Source organism: Miniopterus schreibersii (genome assembly GCF_964146895.1).
Source record: "Miniopterus schreibersii genome assembly, chromosome: 6".
Taxonomy (NCBI): Eukaryota; Metazoa; Chordata; class Mammalia; order Chiroptera; family Miniopteridae; genus Miniopterus; species Miniopterus schreibersii.
This window is the reverse complement of record NC_138107.1, coordinates 16,636,992-16,664,851: the sequence shown is the minus strand read 5'-3', so window position 1 is coordinate 16,664,851 and position 27,860 is coordinate 16,636,992. Positions and strand designations below refer to the sequence as shown.

The 27,860-nt window shown below is 43.0% G+C and overlaps 1 protein-coding gene across 1 annotated transcript; it reads right to left on the bottom strand.

Annotated features, from left to right (window-relative positions):
* Nucleotides 1-27,279, bottom strand: MEP1A (meprin A subunit alpha; the record flags this gene model as incomplete). Its single annotated transcript, XM_081140429.1, has 14 exons — nt 1-157; nt 3,142-3,457; nt 3,942-4,115; nt 4,838-5,311; nt 8,523-8,738; nt 10,409-10,558; nt 11,345-11,566; nt 15,603-15,778; nt 19,310-19,427; nt 22,811-22,886; nt 23,398-23,438; nt 26,959-27,009; nt 27,100-27,124; nt 27,211-27,279. The coding sequence occupies 14 exons, from the start codon at nt 27,277-27,279 to the stop codon at nt 1-3; spliced, it is 2,265 nt and encodes a 754-aa protein (XP_080996555.1).
* Nucleotides 27,280-27,860: the final 581 nt, after the last annotated feature.

Genomic DNA, 27,860 nt, shown 5'->3' with positions numbered 1-27,860 from the left:
TCACTGCCTCGGCTTTTTGGAGAGGATGGAGAGGATGCTGAGGGTCAGGAAGATCACGCCGGCCGCGCCCCCGACGGCCAGGCCCAGGAGGCTGCCGTGCACCTGCATGGCCTGGCAGCGCTCTCCCGTGTAGAAGAAGGCGTGACCCGAGACACACCTGGGGAAAGGACACAGGGGTCATGTGGGAACCCGGAGCCTCCCGCACCTCCTAGCGACAAGCACCGACACGTCAATAGCGGCGGCGAGCGCTTACTGAGCCGCTCCACGTGCCTGGCCCCACTCGATGCTTCGTGTGGGCCAGTCACTGAATCCTGTAACAATCCTCTGAGGTGGCGCTTACCACAGGGCATTCTCACCAACCTCACTTTACAGAAAAGTTAAATAACTTGCTCAAGGTCACGAGGTTAGTGTTTTACACATGAAGTCTCACCCCCCCAGGTCTATTTCCAGACCCGGTACTCTTGGCCTGCACAGGCAAAGTTCAGGAGGAAGGCTTGGGCTACTTAAAGAATATGTTGCCTGACACTGGCTCAGACTATAAGCTACAGGGGAAATTCTCCAGATAGTCTCAGTGCATTGGTTGGACCCTGAAAGCTCCCAGGCAATATCAATCATAGTGTTACTGTAAGGGGAGGTGCTTGGCACACCACAGGCCCATAATGGCTATGCCTTCCTTGATGTTGTTTTTTTTTTTTTAAATGTTATTTGTTATAATGATCAACTAATCTGAGAACCAAAGTGTTAAGGGTGGTGTTTCAACTCTTCCAGGGGCACAATTCCAGCCTTAGTGTCCTAAGCATTTCTATCATCGAGTCTACCCCAGAGCGGAATGACATGATCAGAAGTTAAGGCCTCCTTTATTAACCCTGGAACTATTTTACCTTTAAAGGCCTCTTCTCTAGCCTAAAAATGGGCTTCCTAAAAATTAGTGAATCCTAGCAAATTTGTGCGGTGTTTCTCCAGCCCAGTCCCCTCCGAATGCTGCTGATTACCGTAGAGGAGCTTATTCCACAAAAACTCCAAGCTGCAGGCTTGTGGGAGAGGAATAGTTTGGCTGAGAGGCTGACACACAAGTAGAAACCCTTCCTAACCTTCCTAACCCTGAGAAGGGTAAAGCTGGTCGGGCACGTGCTGAAATCTGGTATCCAAGGACCTGGCAGCAAACAGGTGCAGCCCTGTGACTGGGGAGCCCTCAAGAAACAAGGTGGGCATTCGCCAACAGAAGGAACCATGGCTTTTTGGAAAAGTGATAAATTCGGGGGCTGATGTAGGGCAAATAAAGGATGATCCTGGAACACCCCATGATGCCAGAAAGTAGTGTAGTGTTCCTGAAAGAATGAGGCTTGTGTAGAAAGCGTCAGTCTGGACGAGCCCCCCAAGACCAAACCTGGGACAGTACAAGCAAGAAGATAAATAGTGGCATACTGGAATACAGCCCAGAGAGTAAGGTAAATATTTATGAATCCTTGGGGCTGTAAATAAATCATTGTATGGATAAATGAATGGGGAGGAGGAGACAGCTATTCTTTATAGAAGAATTTCACTTCATTCATGCAGAGAGAATGGAAAAAATAGAAAATCACCATAAAAATATTAGAGTGGCAGTTATTCCAGTGAGATCCGCCAATGGATGCAGAAAAGCGGGATGTCTGCATGTCTCAGAGTGTCTCTTGCAAGATATGTGTTACCTACAGAGTTAGGAATGGTAAGAAGCCTGGTGGGCACCTGCTTGGCCAGGCGATCAAGGTACCAGTAGTAACACATATTAACATTAGATTAATGATACACTGAGAAGGGCTTATCTCATCTTTGCTCTTCTTGCCCAAAATGTACAACCTCAATATAATGATGGAAAAGCATCAGATAAACCCCAGTTAAGGAACAATACACACTAATTGACCCGTACTACTCAAGAGTATCAAGGTAATGAAAGATAGAGAAAGACTGAGGACTTGTCCCAGATAAAAGGAGGCTAAGGAGACATGAAAACTACAAATTATGTGGGATCCTGAATTGGATCCTGGGAGAGAAAGAGAACATTGGAGGAAAAACTGGAAAATCGGAAGACCTATAATTTAGTTAATAGTGTTGTTCATAGTATTTAGCTGCATTCGTGTTCATTTATTTCCTGGCTTTGCTAACTGCTCTATGGTCACGTCAGATAAGATGTTAGCATTAGGGTATGGGGAACTATGGAGTATTTCTGCAATGTTTTGTAAGTCTAAAATTGTTGCAAAATAAAAGCCAAAAATAGAACTATTGGAAATCGAAAAGAACTCAGAAGAAATGTAGATGAGCCAAGCAGAACGGTTCCTACATCTGCTACTCTTCTGTCAAATGGAACTGATACTTCTGTCATCATGTAAATCCTTTTATGAAATAGTTCAATGCAAATAACAACCATTAAAAAATAATTATTAATAGAGCAAATTGTGCAGACAGACAGAACTGGATGCAAGCCCCAGCTGCAGTATTTACCATCTGGGTATTTTAGACAAATCACTTAACCTCGCTAAGCTTTAACTTCCTCATGTACTAACTGGAGATAGCAGGGCCAGTGTGTCACAGGGTGACTGCGAGGATAATTTATGTGATACGTGTATACTGCTAAGGAAAGCCTGTGACACATAGCAGGCAGCCCAAAAATATCAGGTACTCTCACTACTCTTAGTAAAAACCATAATTATAATAATAGCACAGCAGAACTAATAGGCAATAGAAATAGTAATAAAAATTAATAACTAATAAGAACATGGGCAGTCAGGGATGATAGAAGCTTGGTCCTGAGTCCTGCTGTGGCAGGTCATGCAGCAGAAAGCCCCTGGGGTAACAGCTCTGGTTGTTTGTGAGACTGTGGTGAAGTTTCGAAATCCCAAGAACATTCAAGATGTTGCTGACAATGCCCCAGAGGCAGGGAAGTGAAAAAAGTCAAGAGATAGGAGATTTGGGACTCCTCTGCCCCCGCCAGACCCCTGCTCTGCCCTGGCAGCTGGGGCGCAGCTCTGTGAGCCAAGGGCAGCCACGCCCAGCTGCCCATCTGAGGGGTCCTTGCCCCAACCCCAGGACAGTGCCTTTCACCAGCTGAAGCACTCGGCTCCCCTCTGCAGACCCACCACCCGCCTCCCCAGCCGCACAGCCTACCTGCAGCTCGCCATGCCCTTCACGTTCACACAGATGCCTTCATTCTGGCAAGGGTTCGGGTCGCATGGGTCTCTGAAGTATGGTGGCCAGTTGTGGTCTTCCAGGGGGCCCGTGCCCTCCACTGACCGCTTCTGCCTGCTGGGTTGCCCTTTGCCCTGGCTGCCGGGTAGGGCCTTTTCTACCAAGCCTTCTTCTGAGGCCTGCTGCTCCTGGCCTTCTCCTGAGGCCTGCTGCTCCTGGCCGTGGAGAACAAGGCCTTGGGGGTTCAGCCTTGTGTCTCTAGGGGTGACTTCAGTCCGGTTGAGGTAGGTGATATCTAAGGAGGAAGACCTATGGTTAACATCTGACTACACCAACTTCACTCCCTGGGTGGCCTCTATCCCTTGTGGACATCACCTTCAATGGCACGAAAAGCGACTTTGAACCCAGCTGACTCTCATAGTTATTTTTATTTTCAAAGTCATCCAATCACATTTTTATTTAACTTGAAAAAGCAAATATAAAGTTTGCATGGATAGGCGGACTGAAACTAAAGCCAGCGAAATGTCATATTCGATAAGTTCTCAAAAAAGGTGACACTAAAATTGTAGTTTCTGCCAAGGACAGTTACATCAAAGATGGAGGTCCTTTTGCAATAGAGTAAAGTGTGGTTCTCTCACAACATATCTTTTCTTTTTAAAAACCTAGTCCTCAAAACAACAACAGCAACAACAACAAAAAACACTCTCCAGGAGATGCTTAAAAATCAGTATAAAATCAGCAGGACAGGGTTATTCATTCAGGAAGATCAAGACAAGTACCTTCAAAGTCCACAAACATGATAAGGTCGTCATTTTTAAGGAAACTCCTCCTTTTCAGCATCTGGTGGGAGATGACACCACTCCAGCCCCAGTCAATGCTTCTGTAACAGCTACAGTTCTGGTCATAAGTTCCCACGATGGATGGTCTGTCCCAGATGACTGAGTTGTTTATTGCTGCAGAGTTACAGGTAACACAAAATCACATTACCTTTTCACACTTCACTTTTCAATTTGTCTTTAATGAGTATATAGAGCTTTGTTAATCAGGGGGGAAAAATAGATAGAAAAAATCAGGTTATTGACTCTTTCCAGGAGAATTAAGACTCAGAATTGGAAGGGGGAAGAGCAGAGAAGCACAGCTCTGAATGATCAATTGTTTACTCCTGAGTGACTTCCTCAATGAATTGGGAGAGGCAACTATAGCTTCTTCCTTTTAAGGCTTAACTCTCTTCATGTGAAAAAAAAAAATAGTTTGTCCATTTATGTATTGGTGCGTTTGTTTGATGAATATACTGATGATCAGAAATATTTTAGAAGCCAGCGCATTGGTTCTGCACAGAGCCTAGCACATTCTGAGAATCTGATAAATGATTAGCAGTCTTCTGTCTTCTCATTTAGACCGAGCTCCCTGAAGCAGGGACCGCCTGATCTGCTTGTATTCTAAGGATTTAGCAGATAGCTGGGCACACTGCAAGCCCTGAATAGATACTTGATGAGTGAATTCAGAAAAGAGAAGGAAGATAAGATGGCTTTGAAAATTTTAACTTAACACTCCAGCATGGCTATGTCACTGATGTGCCTGAGGAGAAGACGTGGGAGAAACGTTAGTCTCTCTTACACAGAGAATCACGTCTGTTGGCCCTTCCAGGTTGAGGGCGGCCCCTAGAACCGCTTACCTGGAGATGTCTGGGACTTAGAGGTGGTGAACACCATGCTTGAGGACATCCTTTTCCTGACATCGGGTTCCTGGTCCAGTATTGTCATGATCGCCTGCCTGTTTTCCACTGGCCACTCCAGGATGGCGTCATTCTGCCCGCTGAGCAGGTGAAAAGAGAGCCCCAGGTAGCCAGAGCTGCTGGAGTTCAGCCTACCATGAGGGTATAGGGTCAGCCCAAACGCATATCCCTCTGAGTTGTAGAATCGAGGGCTCAGGAGCGAGTCGCCCTTAACCGTGTTCTGAAGGACCTGGGAGAAGTGATGTATTGTCCAGACCCCTGCGGGGCATGGAGTTTCTGTCAGGGTGATGTCATCCAGGTAAATTCCCCCATTCGAGTTCTGAGGGTCGCCTTTTGTGCCCTGGAAAAGGTAGCGAAACTTCTTCTCTTCTCTGAGCGTCACATGGGCAATCTTCCAATTTTGGTTAGCATCTCCTGCGGACAGCAAATAGGATTGGTGACAACATGTATTGAGCAACTATGACCCCGGTGCTGTGCCAGTTACTTCACGTGAATTACCTTATTGAAACCTCACAACAATCCTACAGGATAGGTCCTGTTTTAAACTGGTTAGGGAACTTTTCTGAAGCTGCATGTCTAGTAAGGGAAAGTAGCTATATGAAGACACACTATGATTTATTTTAAAATTCATATTCAAATCTTAATCATGAAATTCTTTTCCATTATCATTCAGTTTCACAGATTCCATGTTTCCTCTGGGTTTGATGTTATAAATACGCCCCTGCCTCCTAATGTTAGTACTGGATACCCAAGTATTAGGCTGAGCCTTATACAAGAGTCATTTTGTAATCCAAAAGTCACACAATGGCAATTTCATATGGTCCCACCTGTGACTTGATGCCAGGGAGATCAAGAAGGCTCTAGAGCAGATGATAACTTAGAGGATGAGCTGGATCTCCCCTATGCAACACTGACTCACTCCTTAACATCGTTTTTTCTCTCTTCTTCATAGTATCTGAAATTCCACCAAGTAGGGAATCTATCCCCTTTTAAAAAACAAATAATCACAGAAGAGTTACCACTATCCAGATTCCCACATTCTAGTGAATATTGGGTCTACTTCTTTTTTCTGAGCTTGAACTGGGAATTTTGAATAAAGAGCTGAGATAAAAGGTGAGAAGGCTGTTCTAGAACGTGGGGTCCTGGACCTGGCAGCATAAGAAGCCAGAAAAAGAGTTTGAGGGTCTAGGGAGAGGAAACTGCCAGGCTAGAGCAATTGGAATCCCCCAGTGATCTGCCCCTGCTTTGATAGTGTGCCCAGGGTGTACCCTAGCATTGGGCTTAAAGAAGAGAAGTCAGATGCTACATCACAAGTAGGCATCGTGTTGGCTAAAATGAATTCGTACAGATGAGTGTTACAGAAGTTTAACCTGAAGGTCAACTGGCCAGAGGGCTTTGAAAGTTGTCTCCTTTCCTTTGAAACAAGAAATCTTCTCATAGAGCTCAATTTACCCCCAAATTAAGAGCCCTTTTATCTACCTTTCTTCTCCCTCATTCTCGCTAAGGACAACTTCAAGGGACAGGCCTAATCATACTCTGTCTTCTGGAGTGGAGCTGGTTATGTAACCTGTGTGGCTGGGTTATATGTATACATAGGAGAGAGCTGAAGAAGGCATATAGCGGCACCTGTACCATACGAACTAATGTAACTGACGTCTCCTGGGGACAGGGCCGGGGTCAAGGGGAGGACACATGGCTGTGAAACGTAATGGGCACCAGGAGGTCTGGAATAGGAACAGAGACGCAAGGTTTGGACTGTTCCCAGGAGGGTTGGATCATGGGAATTCTGAAGAAAAAAAAGAATTAAGGATCCCTTTCTTGCTTTCTTTTTATTTTCTTCATATGGGTTGTTATCATGAGATTGAAATGTGGACTTGGTACCAGGAGGAAGACCTGAGGGGCCATCACCAAATGGGCAGTGGCTCATCTTTAAGAATGTTTCATTGAGATGCTTCCATAGAGCTGAATCAGGCAGGCAATGGACAGTACTAAGATTGCTTGGGACAGACAGCTGTCATCCTTGCTAGCTCAGAATTATCATCTGTAAGGGGATTTTGGCCTTTATAAAAACATAAGTATTTTGCATGTAAGTTATCATAAAAACATTACATATATATATGTGGAGAGAAAGAGAGAAAGGGAAAGAGACAGAGACACAAAAGACAGAGATATATTTTGTATGTAAGTATTTTGGTTAAAAAACACATTTTGCACAAGTTAAAAACTATTCAAAACGGTTGTAACTATCTTGACTTGTATATCACATAAATACCAAATGATATTCAACCAAACTTTTAGAAAAGTTTCCTTGACAAATCATTATCAGAATGTACTGCTTTAAAAATCCAGCCAGATGACACTTCCAGGGAACTTAGGCATACTTTGAATTCAGTAGAAGTCAATGCACAGCAGTGTAATGAACTAAATCAAGTGTGAAAAGGTTGCTTGGTTGATTCATACTTACGAGGATAACACAGCTTCCTATGGAAGTGAGGGATAATAGATCCCATCAATGTTGATGAGGCTCTAATTCATTTTCTCACCGAATACTTATAATCCTTGGTGACATAGCGAATTCTCGACTCTTAAAGGGCACCTAGCTGTCACTCCTCCATTTGATGAAGATGCTTTGTAAATTTCAGCCAGAAGAGTGAACCCCTCAAAACTGTTACCTGCAGAATTCCCGGGTAGCCCAGAGTGGCCTGGGGGGAGGTCATTTGGGCACCTGTTCTTATGAGCGGCCCCTAAGGAAGCTCCCACCCTTCAAAAGCAGCAGCTTCTTCCAGAAGTTCTCAAAGAATTCATCCTTCATTTGGACTCACCCTGAGAAATTCTTTATTGAATGAAAAAATAGGAAATCATGTCTCGCTTTCCTTGGTTATGAATGAACCACCACCACAATAAAATGATGTAAATACTGAGCTTTAGAACCCCGGGTATTGACTTACAGCCAACCGACTACCATCCAGCTGACTACCTTAGCATTCTAAGGTTTTCGTGCTGACCCTCTTCTAGAAATACATAGAACATCCCTTAGTAATATGCAAATGCTTATAATGAAGTCAACATAAATGCTTATAATGAAGTTCACATATACAAATGGCTTAGTTCTCATAACTTTAAGTGACTTCAGCATATGAAATAATGGGGTCATTCATTTTTCTGAAACATGCAAAAACACAATCGGTCAAATATTTGACCACTGTCTCTCCAGCAGCCTCAGTTCCTGCTTCCCTTCCACCTTCCAACCTCCACCTTGGAATCACGAATTGTCTCTAAAAAATCACCAATTTTCTCTGCCTGGGCTTTCTCCAAAGCTCTAGTGAAAACTGGATTTATATATTCTGATTGGCCTCTTACAAAGTGTGCTCAAGCCTCACCTAGCCCCTCACGGCTGCTTCTAATTTCTGAGTGGTTAAAACATTCATTGCGTGGTTCGAATATGCTAGATGCTGTGCGGGACATTTGGGGGGATGGAGGAAAAGGGAAGACGAAGAGAAAGAGAGGGGAAATGGAGAAGAAATGAAGAAAGGGCAAGAGGGGTGAAAGGGGGGAAGGGAAGGAAAAAAGAACCAGGATCCCAGGTTGTAAGCCAAACGAGTCCTTGAGGAACGCCTCCACGTACCTTGAAAGGTCTCCACCTTGACCAGCTTGCGCACATTGCCCGTGCTGTCATCTCTCTTGACCCAGACGACAAGTCTGTCTGAAGGGCTTCCTGTCATCTTATAGAAAAACTGCAGGCACTGCTGCTTCCTCTTTGGGTAAAGAATCCGAGACTCCAGCAAGGCTGCCTCCTCCGCTAGCCCCGAGCTGGTGTTGAAGAGCATGAAGTAGCCGGCCCCTGCAGAGAGAGCGCCCGAGGCCCATCGCTGGCTGCCCACACCCCAGGGGCCCCTACCCCGCCAAGTGACATAGTGAGCAACAGCCATTAGCGGGGGAACACAAGCTAGAATTCTGGGGAAAATCAAAAGGCGGCTGTTTGTCAGTCTATACTGTTAGTCTCCATGGACGGACTCGCTGGCTAAACCCGCAGCTCCCCACCGCTTGTTTTGACTGGCTTACTTCCCAAGCTGGTGAAACGCAGACCTCTGACTTCAGGGAAGATGGGCTTCAAGCAAAGTTTGAAGGAATTTAGTGCCTATGAGGGGAATTCTATTTTCCTCATTGACTTCATTGTTTAAATTAGAGATTCATTCCAAGGACAAGAGCTGGCCTCCTAGTTGTATAAGAAACTGTGGGATTCCAAGGTTTAGGTTTTAAATATTGACATTGTTAAGGGTTCAGTTTCACCTGTGTCTAGCCTAATGCCTGGGTGTGTTAGGAGTGGTATAGAATCATCCTTACTGTGTCCTAAGAAGGGGCATTCAAAGCATAGTAGGGACTACTGAGGATTTCTCCTGTATATAAGGAAAGCTTTGAAAGAACACTGAAAAAGAGGGGGGAAAGTGTCCACATTTGTGCCAGAACTGGGATTTGCCCAAGTCAGATATCTCGAAATTCTCTCTCCCCAAATAAGCAGCCAGCTAAATGAATACGTCACTTAAAAAACCAGCACACTTTTCAAAGTCAAGCTCAAAGAACAGTTCTTGCATATAAAGAAGTCATTTAAACAGTACTCTAGAATTTAACCTCTTACTAAATGTTTCACTCAAAACATCCCACAAAGTAAAAATGAAGAGAGCATCTAGAACAGGCCTAGGTGCTGCGGCAATAGGGTCCCTGCTTCATCCTGCCTCCCACATGGGGTGCGTGCCTTTCAGATGGGGGGTGAGCATCGATGTTTAAATGAGCTTCCCACATGGCTTAAAAATGTCGTGATGACCCTGGTCAGCATGGCTCAGTGGTCAGCGCAGTGGCCCATACACCAAAGGGCCACAGGTTAGGTTTCCAGTCAAGGGTATGTACCTGGGTTGCAGGTTCTATCCCCAGCCCCAGTCAGGGCACATGTGGGAGCCAACCAATCGATGTGTCTCTCTCACATGGATGTTTCTCTCTCCCTCCCTCCCTTCCTTCTACTCTTTCTAAAAATCAATGGAAAAAAATATCTTCTCGGGAGGATTAACCAAAAAAAAGTGTCAGTCATCAATTATTTTTATATTGATTACACATTGAAATGTTAATATTTTAGATATATTGGATTAAGTAAAATACATTATTAAAGAGACTTTCCATTGTTTCGTTTTTATGTGACTGTGAGAAAATTGTACATTTTATATGTAGCTCAGATTACAGTTCCATTGGAGGCACTACTGTAGAGACATTACCCTTATTTATGAAGTCATGTCTTATCAACCACATCAGTTTTGTCATTGCTTAAATGCACCTTTCTTTTGCATTCCCTGAACCTTGGTGCTTTTTATTGAGTTAATAATAAAGATAAGAGAAATATTCTTTGTCCACATTTAGAATTCCAGGCTTAATAACTAACATTCCAAGGCAAGATGTGCTGGCTGCCATTACCAATTAAACCTGATGAACCACCGCAGGTGTTTACTTTCCACCTTCACCCACCTGTGCATCGTCCCACCAAGGTGTGATCCACTTGTCCAGGCCGAGAGCTGTCCTCGTGGACCCAGTCAGCATCATCTCTGGTACCCTGAATCATCCCACAGATGTTTGCCTTTTCAAAAGCACAGTGATCCAAAAGGGTGTGAGTTGTGGCTGTAAATGACATTTTTGTCACCTGGTTAAAAATTAAAGGCATCTTATTCCAAATACCTAATGTCTTAGGTCACTAACACCTCATTGCTCAGATTCTACAGGATCATGAGCCCTTCATTTTCTTGACTTTCCTCAAATGCAAATCCTACTGTCACCCATCAGATCTTAGAACTTGCCAACACACATGCAGTCCTACCCACCACACAGAACCATGGAGTTAAATAATAAGAAGGCCTCTCATTGTGCTTTTCTAGAAACACCAACCCAAACTCCTGGAGATCAAGGACGAGGTACCTATGATACTGGACTTTGTAGATCCTCTCTATATACATGTGGGAGAGAATGAAAGACTGTGTCTCTGAAGACTAGTGGGGTCATTTTAGAAACTATCCCAATTCTAAGCATTAGAATATTCTAGGGGCAACTACCTGGGTAAAGAATTTTCCCAGACACAAAATACTTTCAAGCCTACCACCTATCTCAAGCTTTACCTAATGATGCACCCTTCTGAAAGAAGCTAAAAAAGTTGGTTAATCACAGCTTCTTAAATTGCTCTAATACTTTCACTTTACAAAACACAACTACATACTTGATTTTCATAACCGCCTTGTGATTAGGTGCCACCATTTGTTTCTACTCTAGAGAGAGAAATAAGGTTATGTAGTTTGTCCGTCTTCTTTAGCTAGAACATGAAAGAAGAGTAAAGGAAAATGTCCAGGAGACCTGTAGGGCGGGGAACCCCTGCTGGGGCTCGCTGACCTGGGCCTCGGCCCCAGGGGTACTCACTGCAATTGTACATTCGGTTCAGCCTCTCCAAATCGATGTCACTGAAATCCAGGCGCTGCCCGATGATGGAGTTAAACTCGGGGATCTTGGCTGTAATGGTGGGGACACTTTCATTCTTGTTAAATGAGAAAGGTGCGTAGTGCATTAGAGACTCATAATCATAGGGCGTGTTGAGGTCTGTGATGAAGCTGTCATCATAGGTGTTAAAGTTGTGCTCATAACCTGTCAGCGAGAGAATCCACAGGTCATATCATTTTCCTGTCCTACCCTCTTTGACTAGATACTCAACAGGAGACCAAGAAAGGAAAGGGAGATAATGCACATCTATATATACATATTTTATAATTAGCATAGAAATATAAAATACATATTACTAATTAATATTAGCTGATAACCATATACTATATAATAGCATGCAAATTTATAATAATGGATATTAAAATACATAATTAATACGCACTTATGATTGTAATTAATATACACATGAATTATTCAATATATGTATATATTTAAATCAAAGATTCTTTTTATAAATAAATGTGTATGTATATGTATAAGGGTTTAAGAAAGAGAAGATAAAATATCAAAAGGGAGAGAGGTATTCCAAATGGCAGGAAACAGAATTTCTGGGTTCTGAAGAATGTTCAGAATTGATGCGTCTTGCTAGTAGCTAAGTACCTCACCCACCAAGAGCTGCACTTGGCCAGCTCTTCCCAGGCAAAGGAGCCCTGAGGGGCAGAGGGAAAGGTAAGTAGCTGTCTAGAAAGGGGCACCCTTTCCATCAAAGCTCACATCCTTCTGTTCCAGAAAGAAAGATAAAGTGGGAAGAAGAAAACTGACTTGCCTTTCAAAATAAGAAAGGAAAATCTTTCTATGAGATTAGCCCAAGAAGATGCTATGTCCCGCAGTGTGACATGCTGAAGTGAGAAACCGTGTGGCCTTTCAACTGTAAAACGAGAATACCGATGCTTGGTCCTTTCAGCTCACGGGGATTTTAAGAGGACTGAACTTGACAGGGTCAAAGCATTTTCAGTGGTGAGACAGGACTGCAAGGAACAAATGCCCCAAACAGGGAAGGGGGAAGTAATTCTTTCCAGAGCACGTGGTCCTAGGTGTCAGCTGAGGGGTGGAATCGTAAAGAGCATCGGGTGGTGTGAGGACTGGGGATCGGGTCTGAGGCCTCCTGGTGACTATTGGTGGCACCTTAAGGAAGGCACTTTTGACTCACTGAGTATGTTTTCTTTAGCTTTCAGTAAAATTATCACATCAGAATCAATATTTTTATTCTTTTATTAATCAAGGATTCTTATTAGAATGCTTTACCAAATAAATGTTTTGAATAATATAAAATTTTTATTTAGCACATTTTGTCATGCTCAGTATCTACTGGGAGCTGTGCTAGGTAGCGGGTGGCCTCTGGCAGTGACTAGGACAAGCATGGTCCTGCCTTCAGAGAATTCACAGCTGAGGGCCTTGAAGAGGGAAGGATCAGAGATCAGTCAGCAAACCTTTTGTGTAAAGGGCCAGCTAAAGATATTCTTGGCCTTTCAAGCCATATGGTCTCTGTCACAATTCTGCCATTGTAGCACAAAAGCAGCCATAGGCAATATAAATGGATGTGACTGTGTTCCCAAGACAGTTATTTACAAAAGCAAGTAGATATGGCCCACCAGCTGTAGTTGGCAAATTCCTAGTAGACCTCAAAAGTTTTTTTTTTCCTTAGTGGAAGGAAACAGACCCAGAAAACACAATTCTGTCTTAAGACATGGGGAGAGATCTGGGCTGAGAACTACATTGCCAGTAGTGTCTTCTTAGATTAAAGGGTAACATGGTCATCAACTGAAGATGAGATACAATAAAATTCGTGAATTACCCTGCGAGAATACTGCCCTTGCTTATGATCCTACTGCATTTGATGTCTCATCTGAGAACAGTTCTTCAGCGACTGCAGGCAATTTTGATATGTGGAATTATGCCTGATGGAAATAGAGATACAGGATGAGCGAACAGGTGCTGAGTAACCCATGCTCAACCCGGAGCTGAGCAAGTCAGCTCCCTCTGGCAAAGGGGATCTCAGTTGGCCTAAAGCCATCTTAAAAGCACTAAGCATTGTGTTCTTCAGGACTTAAAAATGTGAACATTTTCTGCTTCCGCACGTATTTTTCAATGAGTCAAGTGCATGTATGGGAAGGTAAGAAATTCAGGCCTCTAGGCAAATGTAGATAAAGCCTAACAGTGCCCTGAGTCTCACAGGCAGAGATTCGGTCCTTTGACCTGTGACCCCGCTTTCCTTTCCCCTCCACAAAGACCCAGTTATAATGCAATTACCCAGAGAGACAAATATATTAAATTTCATCTATTATTTCATATCGGGGTGAATACTCTCTAATACTTCCCTAGATGGAACTGGGCAGCAGGGAAGAATGCCACTTGGCCTCTCGCTCTAGGGTTGGGTGGCAGGTTGAAAGTGTGGGGGGATCCAATCCTGGGAAAGTGCTAGGTGTTTACAAACCACACCCATTTCCTTCCTTCTGCCAGTACTCCGCATGCATGAAAATATCATAGTCATGATAAGGGGTACTGGGAGGCATAAGAAACCCCATAGGCGACCTTGATGTGATCAGCCATGCTCTCCCAGCCGTGTCAGAACCCCTGATCTTCCCTACTCCAAAATGAGCTAGTTCTGACCAGTCTTTTGAGGATTCAGATTCAACTTTAAAGTATGACCAGTTCTTCCAAGTCCCGTAAGGTAAAATTATTAGAGATACACTTCAATATATGAACTCATATATGAAACTGGGATCTAAAAAAAAAGATAATTACAAGGCAATCATCTGCATTATAAAAACCATGTGTGGTAAGAGTTAAGATATTTCTAATACATTAAAGTTTCATTAACCTACTACTTCCAAAAATAATGCTTTCCCACTCCCTGAACTAATTCCTAATTAAAGCCTGGATGTTTTCAGAAACACGGTATTGACACTTTTTACCAGCGCATTGGGAAACTTCGATGAATTATGGTTTACTCAAAAGCACTCTACTTAGTTGTCTCAATTAAGGAAAGCAGTGTCCAAGGAAGTCTAACAAAAATAAAGAACACTGAAACTATTAGAATAACATAACTGCATGATAATATTGAAATAAAGCAGTGTTATCCTGTGTAAAGATAGCATGGGCTGGGGGCAGAAGAGGGGTGCTTAGAAAAGAGAAAGAAAACACCAGTAAATTTTGATTAACCAGAACTCAGACTCCTAGCAGAATTAACAGGATTGGGGGGTGCAATTTCGGAGAAAAGTATTCATTTTTGTTGTTGTTTTGCTTTGTTTTTAAACACCTATCATTGACTTGTAAAGCACCAAAAAAAAAAAGTCTTGAGTATGTCTTAGGGCCATTATATTCAACTAAACCTTGCCCTGGCAGGTTTGGCTCATTGGTTATAGTGTCGTGTCGGCCTGCGGACTGAAGAGTCCCGGGTTCGATTTCGGCCAAGGGCACATACCTCAGTTGCAGGCTCAAGGCAACCAATCGATGTGTCTCTCTCGCATTGATGTTTCCCTTTCTCTTTCTCTCTCTGAAAGCAATGGAAAAAATATCCTCAGGTGAGGATTTTAAAAAAAAAAATTATAAACCTTATTGAGGCTCCTAGAGCTATATGAGATTTCCTATCCAGAAAAACGACCCTGACATCCTCAGAGACCTAATTCGCTTTACTCACTAAGACAGAAAATCACAGTCTAGATAGATTTTCAATTGAAACTAGGCAAAGGCTTCTGATTAAGTTTCAATTAACCCCTACTTAAAGTTATTCAATATACATCACTCCTGAGACCCTTGTGTGGGATCAGTTATGACCAGATGAGCACAGTTCACTGGATAGGTCAACACATCATGCCCTCTTTTATTTAAATATTTTTAAGTTGATTTTTAGAGAGAGAGGGAGAGGGAGAAAGAGAAATATCCATGAGAGGGGAACATCGATTGGCTGCCTCCTACATGCCCCAACTAGGGATCAAGCCCCCAACCCAAGCATGTGCCCTCACTGGGAAATGAACCTGTAACCCTTGGGTGCATGGAACGACAACCAACCAACTGAGCCACACTGGCCAGGGCATGCCTTCTTTATATTTTATGTTCCCACTGGAGAATCTGAAAGACTTGCCCACGCACAGATTTGGCCTGGGCCTCCCAGGGTTGGTCTCAGCAAGTGATAAATATAATAGCGCATTCCACCCATCCACCTTGGGTTGGTACACACCTGGAAGAATTTCATCCCACCAGATTTTCACATAATCATCCCGGTCGCTCCTTGACTGCTCATGGTAAAATCCCAAAGCATGAAGGATCTCATGTTGGATGATGGCCTTATAGTCACACCTCTGGCCGATGGAAAGGTTCTGCCCCACATGTTGGTCACCAACCTCAGACCAGCACCTTTAAAGAGAAGAGGGAAATTTTCTCCTAGGTAATGCTTAAGTGGCTGTAATTCATAGGATTTCAGAACTCAAATGAGAAGGAAGTTAGGTTTATTTTAAAAGAAATTATCAATAGTGTTTTCATATGCTGATGGGTCAATAATAAGAGACCGGTTAATTTCCTGGAGGGATGTTATGCAGGCTTTAAAAAACGATGGTCCATTATAAAAGTGTCCAATTAATCCTAACAATGCATCAGGTAGAAAGAAGTAAAAATGGACATTCTTCCTCACCTCCACAAATCCGTAGGGTATTTCAAAGAATAATATAATAGGTTTTATACCAAAATATTGCCTCTGAGTGATGGCTGTGGTTGACTTTGATTTTCTCCTTTATATTCTAATGAATTTCCAAATTTCCTATAATGAGCAGATGTAAACTTTATGATCATGAGATAGAGCCTCATTATTGGCAGCACAGACCAGGCTGCCTAGTTATTTCTGAAGGGCTCCAGACAAGGAGGACCCAAAACCTCCCTCAGAAAACAATGAACTCAGGAACTGCCAGCAGATACTCTAAATTCCTCATGCTATAGCCTTTTGCCCATTTCCCCCCAATTATTTCGGTCTTTTCTCATTAATCTGATTTTCCACCTCTATTAGCAAACCCAAAGCTTTCCACAAATGGTCTCCTTACTTGCTTTAAGCTACAGAACAAGAATCTATACTCCAACCAGTACCCAACAGAATAAAATATTTGCCAATAGTTTTAAATGCTACCAGTCGATTGCAAGTTTCTTGGTGACAATCACATTGTCTCACCTGCCATTGTTTTTCCCAAGATTGCTAACACCATATACCTTCAAATGCCAATGGATTTGGTCTCTACTCAAAGATGGATTTTAATTATAACAACTTTATTAAGGTGTAATTTGCATATCATAAAATTCACAATTTTTAAGTGTACAATTCAATGATCTTTAGTAAATTTATTAAATTGTGCAAACATCCAACATGATCAGCTTGCCTTTCTGACAGTAAAATTTCATTACCAAATTGGAGATTACTCTGCAAAATATCCACAAACCACAGGAAGCATTTATTATTTCTCTCTTTTTTAACATCCCTTCCCCAACATAAAGATGTGAGTTGCAAAAATACTGTAACTTCACCACTCTGAATCTTTGACCTTGTCTTTTTGAAAGAACCCAGTTAACCTCCACTTTCAAGGGACCAAGGCCCTGAAGGACTTGGGGCACTTTAGGCCAGCCCCTTGCCCAGACCTTTTCCTCCCTTTTCCCCCTCTTCTAATTTAAATGTAGCAGAGACAGCTCCTGGCCACAGGCAATGCGTCCCCCAGATTCAGGTTTTATGGAGAACATCCTTCAAAGCTGACCCACCTCTTCATTAGGTACCTGGGGACTGAGTTACAGACTGAAAAGAAGCCAAGAGAATTTTACTGGGAAGAGGAGAACTTTTAGAAAGTGATCATTTTGACTTTATTTTAAGAGAAATAATTTCTTTCCCTTTATTAAAAAAAATTATTCGAAAAGTGGTAAAAAATAGAAATTAAATGTGTAAAGAAAATGAAAATTGTCAATGAATAATGAGAGGTGCTGGTACTATTTTGAAGCTCAGAGGTTGCCAAGGGACAAGAGGAGATGTCAAACGCAGAGAACCCCTAAAATCTGTGCTCTCGGCAAGGCCTGAGGGGTACTTTAAACCTTTCCCCTTCACATAGAAACAAACTACCCTTATCTGGATATTGGTTATTTCCATTTCTACGACCCATAAAACCTCATACAATAAACTACATGTCCAGAAACAAATCCACTATCCTGTCCCCCAAGCGGTTCCTCTGGCAACCCCCCAATCTCAGTGAATGAGGGTTCCCAGCCGCCAGTCACCCAGACCGAAAGCCTTGGTCATCCTTCCCTCCCCTCCTCACATCAGCTGATCGCTAGGCTCCCCACAAGCCGCCTCTTCACATGTTTCTAGAGCCCACTCTCTCTTCTTCATTTCAACTCCCTCTTTTTAGTGTAGGTCCCTTTCATTTCTGGCCTGGGCGACGGGGAGAGAAATGATAGAACTCGAATCCTTAACTGGTCTCCTGCCAACAGTCTTGCCCAGCTTCAATTCTTTACCCACTGTGGCTAGAATAGTCTTTCTGAAGCGGAAAATGAACATATTTCGGCACGAGAGCTGATCCCCTTACACGTCACAGCCTGTGCCCAGGCTCCTGCTTGTCTTCTGGGCTCAGCACTCATCACTGCCCTTTGCAAGCACAGCTTCAGGCATCCTGAGCTTCCCGAGCTCTCAGCCAAGCCAGGTTTCTCTCACGTTTGCTCCCTTCTTTCTCCCTTCCCCTCCTCCTTCCTCCGCCTCTTCTCCAGCACTCTCTTCCCGTGCCCCATTCCCCTCCCCTCCCCTCCCCTCCCCTCCCCTCCCCTCCCCTCCCCTCCCCTCCCCTCCCCTCCCCTCCCCTCCCCTCCTCTTCCTCTCCCCTCTGCCTCCACGTCCCTCCAGCTCTCTACTTGGCAACCTAGCTCTCCCTGGCACATCACCTCCCACTGTGTTAGGAATCCTGTTTTCTGCCCTCCTACAGCCCATGGCATGCACCACAGCCTATTAGAATCACTTACTTGTTGTCCCTTCACACACACCCCCCCCACACACACACACCTGCCAGCTGCAAACCTTGTGGGTCTGAGGCTGTGTCTTTGTGCCTACAGACCAGCATTCTTTCTGGTACCTAATAAAGGCCCACGTCTATTTCTTTAAATAAACAAATGAGCTAAGAAAAGCATCACTTAGGTAAGTAAGGTACTTAACTTGCATCTAAGTAGTCATCAGAATTTTACTTTTTTTAACTGCTATTATTTGCATACCTCTGTCTTAGGAGGCTAATTTCCTTCGTCATCTCTGTTGTCCACCCATGATTAACAAAACCCCGCCATCAATCAGAACTAAATCCAGGCGACACCTAGAGCCAGTGATGGGAGGGAACTGCGCCTGAGCGAAGGCCTCCTTGCCCGGCTTGTGGACACAGAGTCACAGCAGGTGGCAGCTTTGTTTCCAACCTCCTCTAGCCCAGGTTGGCTGACATAAACACCGCTGAAGAAAACTGGCTTTGTTTTTCTTGATATACCCCTTATTTCTTCTTAGAAATAAATAAACATGAAGGGCAAATTTACCTCTAGAAATTTTTAAAGAGTTCCAGTCAATGGAGAACCATAATTTAAAATAGTACCATAATGAAGGTATAATTTATACTTTAATAAACTTGACTTTGGAAAAGCAATGTAATTTAAAACATGACCTAAACCTACGAAAAGAATTGAGATCAATATCCTCGGGCCCAGAGGTTTCCAAACAGCTCGTTTTCTACATAATATGTTAAAAATATTGTTTAATTTTAAAATTCCCAGTGAAAAATTTTAACTTGTTTTCAGTTTCTTTCCAATTTCTCCTCTTAGCCTTTGAAAGAGATATGTTGCTTTTTATAAACCAAAAGATGTATGATTTTCACAGTGTAAAGTTTTCATACTGACCCGTCAAACTGCTGAAAGATGATGTAGGAGCGCTCTCCTTCATAGGGCTTGAAGTCCACACAGGACTTGAGGCGGAACATCTCAAAGGCATAAAGAATGGCTCCTTTGGCATTCAGTTCTGCAGAAATCAGCAAAAATATCAGTGAGCATTAATGATATCTTGGATGATACACACAACATAGTTTAGAGAAAATCTTGCGACCACATGAAATCCACAGAGGTCCACACAGCATTCACCAAGATGGACCATAAGTGAGACCACAGAGCAAGTCCCAGTCAACTTCAAGAGACTGTAATCTCATAGAATCTATTCTCTGACCTCAACAAAAACTCGAAATCAATAATAAACTATCTAGAAGAGCTCCCAATATTTGAAAATTTAAAAACACACTTCTAGTTGACCCATGGATTAAAAAAAAAAATCACAACAGAAATTAGAAAATATCTAAAATAAACTTTAATAAAGATACAACACATCAAAATTTGTGGAAAACAGTAAGACCAGTGCTTCAAATAAAATGTATAGCTTTAGATGTCATATTATAGCATTATGTTATATTTTAATATGAAGATTAAAAATCAATGATATGAATTTCCACCTTAAATACAAAAAAGGAGTGCAAATTATACCTGATTTAAGTAGAACAAAGGAACTAAAAAAGATAAGAGCTGAAAGCAACAAAACAGGAAGCAGAGAAACAAGAGAAAATTAACAAGTCAAAAATTTGCTCTTAGAAAAGATTATTATGCCTGGCCTGCATGGCTCAGTGGTTGAGCATCAACCTATGAACCAGGAGGTCATGGTTCAATTCCCAGTCAGGGAACTTCCCAGGGTTGCAGGCTTGATCCCCAATAGGGGGCGTGCAGGAGGCAGCCAATCAATGACTCTCATCATTGATGTTTCTATTTTTCTCGCTCCCTCTCCATTCCTTCTCTGAAATCAGTAAAAAAATAAATAAGTAAATAAATAAATAAATAGGTTAATAAAATCAATACACAGCTTAAAAAAGGCAAGTCACAGACTGACAGGAAGTATTCATTATATATATCTAACACAGGACTTTATAATATATAAATTTCTCCTACAAATAATGAAAAGACAAATAATACAATAAAGATTCATGAAAGAGTTGGGCAGACACTTCATAAAAGAAGATACACAAATGGCTAACTGCACAGGAAAATTTGCTAAATACCGATATTCATTAGGAAAATGCAAATTAAAATCACAATGAGATACTATTTACAACCACTAAAATGGCTACAATTAAAAAGATTAGCACCACCACTGTTGGTGAGGTCATGGAACAAATGGGACACTTACACATTGCTAGTGAGATGAAAAATGGCATTGTCTTATAAAGTTAAACATACATTGACCATATGGTCAAGCATTGTATTCCTAGACATTTATCAAAGGTAAATAAAAACCATATGCCACATAGACTTGTATGAGAATGACTGCAGCAACTTTCTTCACGATAGCCCCAAACTTGAAAAAACAATGTCCATACGTAGAAAAAAATGGGTAAATAGTTGCAATATATTCATACAAAGGAATATTACTGAGTAATAAAAAAGAATTAACTACTGATCCACAACAATATGGAAAAAATTTAAAAACATGTTAAGCAAGAGAAGGCAGATACAATAGAGGACATACTATGTGATTCCATTTATCTGTAAATCAGGTAAATTAATCTATAGGAAAAAAATTAGAATGGTAGTTTTCTCTAGGGGAGGGGGGATGGGGATTGGCTGGAAATGAGCACATGGGACTTTCTGGGCCTTATACATTTTTTCAAAAGCCAATGACTTATACACTGAGTTGTGTATTTCACTCTATGTAAATTGAATAAAGGGACTGTGTACAAATATTGACCTCTGAGTAGCGAGTTCACTTTTCCCAAGGGTAAAGGTGATTCTCATGTGAGGCTGCTTGCGAACTACCTCTGTACCCTTACTGCTGCTGCTTTATTTCAGGCCACCCATCTTCAATCTTGCTCTCCACTCATCTGTCACCTGCCTTGCAGCTAAAGAGACCTTGCTACCCAAGGTGTGGCCAACAGACCAAGAGCACAGCCTCACCTAGAGCAGTGTTAAGAAATGCAGGATCTTGGGCCCCACCTGGACCTGCTCTGCGTTTTAACCAGCTCCTCAGGGAACCCTAACTTCGAAGTCTGAGAAACGCTAAGACCTCCCAGAGGCATGGTGAAGGCAAACCAAATATCAGGTGAAGACAGTAGTGAGTGAGAGATAACAGAGACTCAATAAGTATGTCTGTGTTTCGACAGGAGGAGGGTAGCTCTGGTGTGACAAACAGGAGGAATTGTCATGGGGGGGAAAAACGACAGCCTTTAAAGCTGCTGCTTCTTAAATCACAGTTCCGATAAATACAAGTGCTCCGTGAATTTGCAAGTGTGTTGGCAAACACTGGGGAAAAACAACTCAGCTCATTTTTCCATAAAATAACTCAGAACAACAGCCTTTGTTTATATCTAGCTCTTCTCCAGGAAAGGGAGCGGAGGCAGCTCTGATAAATTGGTGGAAAACTGGGAAACACAGTAACATCTCCTGAGAGCGGAGCAGCCTGGCAGCCCGTTGGGCCCGAGCAAGCTTGTCCTGGTTTCCCCTCTGGCTCATCTGCCTCTGTCTACCCTCTGGGCCTCATGGGCGTTGCATCACCATGGTGCTCAGACAGTGTCCACACATGGCTTCTAAAACTTGCTTATTTCCACCAAGTATTATTTCCAACAGTGAGTAAAATATAACTTAGTCCTTTATCTTAAGGGAGAAAAAAGAATATACTTTATGAATACTGAGGAATGAGAACCACAAAGTGTGTAATACAGACTTTTCTGTTTCTCAAAAATGTGGCATGTTTGTCTTGTAACAAAGAGGGACGATCAATAGGCCGAAAATAGTATCCTTATACCGTATTTAGATTCACCTAAGCAAACTGTTATTTATTTTTAAATATGTCTTTATTGATTTCGGAGAGAGGAAGGGAGAGGGAGAGGGAGAGAAAGAGATGGAAACATCAGTGATGGGAGAGCATCGATCAGCTGCCTCCTGTGTGCCCCATACCGGGGATCGAGCCCACCAGGGCACGTGCCCTGACCGGGAATCGAACCCCGATCTCCCGGATCCTAGGTCGATGCTCAACTGCTGAGCCACGCCCGTCCAGCATACTATTATTTAAAGTGCAAGTTTTTCATTGCTGTGATGCCAAATGATATTTCACTGTGTTTTCATTCTTGATGGTGCTTCTGGTATTATTAAGATGTCAATGTCTCCCGCCTTTTAAAAATTATTTGCTATTCTGCATCTTGGGCTGACCTTGCATTGGTGTAATGTCATGCCTCTCGTCCCAGGAGGTGAAGAATGGTCAGGGTTTGGAAGCCCTCTTAAGCATTGCTGCTTACTCCCAATCTGAAGCTGATGAACAGGAGGAGGGGGTGGGAGAAAAGCTAAGCCCGAAGTAAGAGCAATTAGTATTACCCAGATTGTCCGCCAGAATGTAAGGGATGGGGAACTTCCACCTGGCGCTGGGGTCTCTCAGCCCATTCCTGGATTTCTGTGAAAAAACAAAGGCAGAGGTCACAGGAAGACTCATCCTCAGGTCCCTTCCTTCACCAGACTCTCACACCACAAATAATCTGTCACACGAGTCAGTCATTCAGTAGCGTTTGTCTTCTGATCATAAAAGTGACCCTTTATTACAGACAATTTGGAAAATTTAGAGGAATTATTAAAAACAAAATAAAGGAGACCTGCAATTCCCCCCAAACTGAAATAGCCACTTTAAACATATCCATGCATTTCCTTCTCTCACCCTTCACTTATTAGGAAAACTGGGTGGATAAAGCAATTTAATAATTATAGACTCGTGTGATGTCTACTAATTTTTTTATCTGTTTTTGCCACCACTGACCATAGTGGAAGTCCTTGTGGGTACAGATTATAGATTAGATTCTTTCATCTCCCCCACGATGCCTAGTGCCCATCCCAGGGCCCACAGAGTGGAGGCTCACAGGACATCACAGCCAGTCCAGAGGGACACTATTGTGTCGTGGGCAGGTACTCACCGGCAGGACGATGTCCCCTTCAAAGAGGTCCAACCCCGCAGCTAGACATGGATTTAAAAACAAAAAAAGGAAATATTTGAATGAGCATTACTAAAAAGCATCTCTCATCATTAAATCCATCTTTTCCATTACAAATCTTTTAATTATTCATCTTTAGGTGGCAAAACTTTTTGAAACAATGCAAAAATTCCCTCTAAGGAAGCAGATGTATATAGCCAATAAATATCATATATTCTCACATCCTCTGTTTTTATTTTTGGAACAAGAAGCTTTGCCCAAGCATTTTAACATGAGTTGGAAGAGATCTTTTTGATGAGTGACTCCAAACCTGTCATACTCCAGTGGGTGAAATGGATTCCTGCGACAGGAAGTGAGGTACGAGGTGGTCAGCTCTGCTTGAGCTTTAAAACTTCCACCTTCCCACCCAAGACCCCTTCCTCCTGACCCTAGGCAGGTGGGTTGATTTTGCTCTTTCCCATGAAAACCAACGGTACTCTCCAAGCCAAGCAGCTATGGCTGTCCCTGCATCGCCCCTTTTCTCATTTTCTTGATTTCCTTAACTTCCAGAACCTAACCGACGTGTATAACAGCAGCCCCACCAACAGCAGGTGGCTGACACCACCGCCCCCCAGCAGTAGGACCCAGGCTCTGAACTGCCGTTTTGGTAGGAGTCCTGCGTGCTGGTCTAGCCACACTCTCGCCTGAGGTTGTCGGGTTTGTCATGAGCAACACTATGCATCTCCTGACACCTGGGCTGGATCCGGGGTGGCGGTGAGGGGAGGCCTCTTCCAGAGTCATATGAACAAGCTCACTGAGACCTCGGCCCCAATGGTTGGTTGGTCAGCACAGATGGTTCAAAGAGGGGTGAGAGAGTGTGGCAAGAAGAGTGCTCCCCAAAGAAGTGCATGTCCATTGCGAGCCAGCCCCAAGCTATTCACTACCCAGTTTGTTCGTGTAGCATCCACTTAAGTGCCTAAGGTGTCCTGGGCATTGTTCTGGGTGCTGGGGATACAGCAGAGAATAAAGTGAAACCCTCGGGGAGATGGCATTCTTGACTGGGGAGGGAAGCTGGACAGACAGACAAAAATATAGAGCAGGGCAGATGGTGAAAAGGGCAATAGGAAAAAACGACGACATAAAACAGAGTAAGGGGGAAGAGAACACTGAAGTGAGGGAGGGTGGATATTTTATAAACAGTGGGCAGGGAAGGCCTCTCTGAGGAGGTGGCATTTAAGCAGAAATCTGATGGAGTGGGGAGTGAAGGACGAGTATTGAAGGCAAAGGCAACACTAAATAGCAAGGCCCTGGGGCAGGAAAGCCTTGATGTCTTAGAGCAGTGCTTCCCAAATGCTAGCATCAGAATCTCCCCGAGGGAGATAAACACAGGTTTGCTGAGCCCCACCCCTAGGCTTTCTGATCAGTAAGTCTGGGGTAGGGCCTGGGAATTTTCATTTCTAACAAGTTCCCTGTGCTGCTGCTGCTGCTGGCTGGGGACCACACAGTGAGAACCACTTTTGTAGAAGAATAGCTATGAGGTCAGGGTGACTGGGCAGCTCAAGTATGTAAGGGGGCGTGGGGGGGAAGTAACTGATGGGTGAGAAAGCTGGCCGGGGTCAGGTCATCTCAAGCTGCCTAGGAGTTAATCCTGCCTCTGTCAAAATGAAGATGCTGATGCTGTAGGTCTGGGTTGGGGCCCAAGATGCTACGTTTCTAAGGAAGCTCTTGCGTGGTAAGGTGATATTGGCCTGTGAGCCACACTTGGAGAATCAAGACTCCAGGGCCTTTGTTTTGTGCTAGATGACCTGTCAACCAACACTGGTCAGTATTGGAAAGATGAAAGATTGGAATCTTCAGACGGGAAGACTGCGTCAGAGAAGCAACGTGGCCTGGTTGACCTTAGGGGAGCTCTGTCGCCTTGTGGAGATTGGCCTGGTTGGGACAAGGGCACAAGAAGAAGAGCAGTTAGGAGGCCACTGCAAGGACCAGGCCAGAGATGAGACGGCTTGGACCAGGACAGGAAAGGAAAGAGTGCTGAAAAGCCACACTTGTGACATAATTGGATGGCAGATCAAACAGCATTTGCTGACGGATGGTGTGTATGGTGTGAGGACAGGCAAGAGGGAAACTCTGAGGCTCTGGGCCTAAAGATCTAGGAGGAGGGAAGTGCATTTACTGAAGCGAAAAAGACTGAGAGGAGCAGATCTTGGGTAAAACAGGTTATATCAGCTTTGTGAGGCATGGAGAGAAGATCACAAAAAGGTGACAAGTTTCTCTGTGATTTTCCCAAACAGTTTGTCAGTTCTGGCTGTGTGGCTAAACCAGTCTGTCTCGATAGCTCGGCCGGGATGACTTAAAGAGAAAGAGAATGCACAGGGGGGCATTTCTCCCTTGGGGTCATAGGTCAGAGGCAGTGGTGGACATGAAGAATAAGAAATGGCTCTAAGGTGAAAGAAATATTTTTTACTAGATGAGGAAGGATGAGATTAGGAAACTCTAGTTCTAAGCCCAGCCTGTTTTAAAGTAGAGCAGATCCTCTCAATCACTGCACCTTGACTACCTGACTCTAAGATAAAGAGATCACTGGTTGCCTGATTCTAAACCCATTTACCTCGCTAAACTATTTCTACTCCTCCCATGAAGGCATTCTCAAGCTTCTCCAATGAAATATCAACTAGCCTGCCTTCCCTGTAAATGGGACAAGGTCAGAGAAATGCAACCCCCAGGTATGGGGTATTTTAGTCTTCAAATAGCACTGAGCTATGAGTCAGAAGACCTGGAGGTGAACCCCATCACCCGTCTGTGACCTTGGGCGAGTCATCTCAACCCCAAGGGGCCTGCTGTCCCTTCCTGCACCATGAAAATAGCACTTTACTCCACTACAGGATTTGACAAATAAATGTGCAGTTAAGTATGAGAGCTTTTGTAAACTACAGGTGTCTGTCACCATGAAGACCTCTGCTTCCCACCAAACCTAAACAAACATCCGGAATGTAGAGACCTCTCCCTCGTTTGAGAAGCAAGACAAAAAAGGAAAAAGTGGGATGATAACTCAGCTGCTCTCTGCTCTCAGGAACCAATGAGGCTGATGGATTTCTTCAAGAACTGTGTTTGTGGACGAGATGTTGAAACGGAAACACCTTTGCACTCTTCTCTAAGTCCCAAGTAAGCAATTGCTAGTGAGTGTGATGGCCCAGGAGAAGGGCTGGGTTCCCTCACCTACTTAATACAACCATAGCATGCTCCTGGTGTATTTTTTTAGCAAGCAGAATCATCTACTTTTCTTTTTTTCAAAATGGAAACTGGCAAAATGAAATATTTATAAACAACAATCGTGTTACGTATTTGTAGATCTACTATGTCTCCTAGAAAATTTGATCTGACAACCGTTGTCTTTCCCCATTTCCATTTTACAGAAACTCTGCAAATTCTAATGAAGCACCAATCAATAATTCTCCCCACAAATTGCCCAATATCCTATTATGAAGGTAATAGCTCTTCAGTAATTCTATCACAGGATTTGAAATGATTTCAAGGTGTTAGTAATGCAGAAATTGAACTCACCTAAATTGATCTCTGAAATATCCTTCTGTTTATTAAAATCTGCATCATGTACTGTTAAAAAGTGAGGGGGAAATTGTTACTAGTCTTGCTGAACAGAAGTAAGTTCAGAAACACTCTCCATGCATTTCAATTGAGCCTTACCATTTCCTTCAGAATGATGCCTAATCTGAAAGAAAAGAAATAAACAGAAAGTGAATAACATATACTGCAATTGATATTTCTAAATGCCCAAAAAAGTAGAATTCGACTTACCGACACAGCCGATATGTGAGCAAAAAACAAGATGAAAGAGAGAATGCAAGTGGACCTAGTCCAATCCATTGTTGCAAGTGAACAGACCTTAGCAAAGACACTTTGTGATAAATGCTTCCTGGACCTTGCCCCGGCTATCATACTGGAAACTTTGACCCTTCCATATGCACTATAGCACTAAAAAAAAGTTGTCAATGAAAATGTCATTGACAGATACTAAGGGCAGATACTAAGTTTAACATAAAGGCTCAAGCTCCAGAAATGAGGAAAACTTTTCCAAAAGTTAATAGTGAGATGAGCATATAAAAACCAATAACATTCCTATATACCAGCAATAGCCACTCATAAAATATAACAGGTAAAAGAACAATTTCATGGTAGAAATAAAAATGACCTATAAAATGATTTTAAAGTACATAAAATATAGCCTGGCCGGGTGTGGGTCAGCGGTTGAGCGTCAACCTTGGATCCAGGCGATCGGGGTTTGATTCCTGGTCAGGGCACATGACCGGGTTGTGGGCTCGATCAGTGACTCTCTCATCATTGATGTTTCTATCTCTCTCTCTCCCTCTCCCTTTCTCTCTCTGAAATCAATATATATTTAAAAAAATAAATAAAATAAAATAAAGTACATAAATACAATAAAAAAT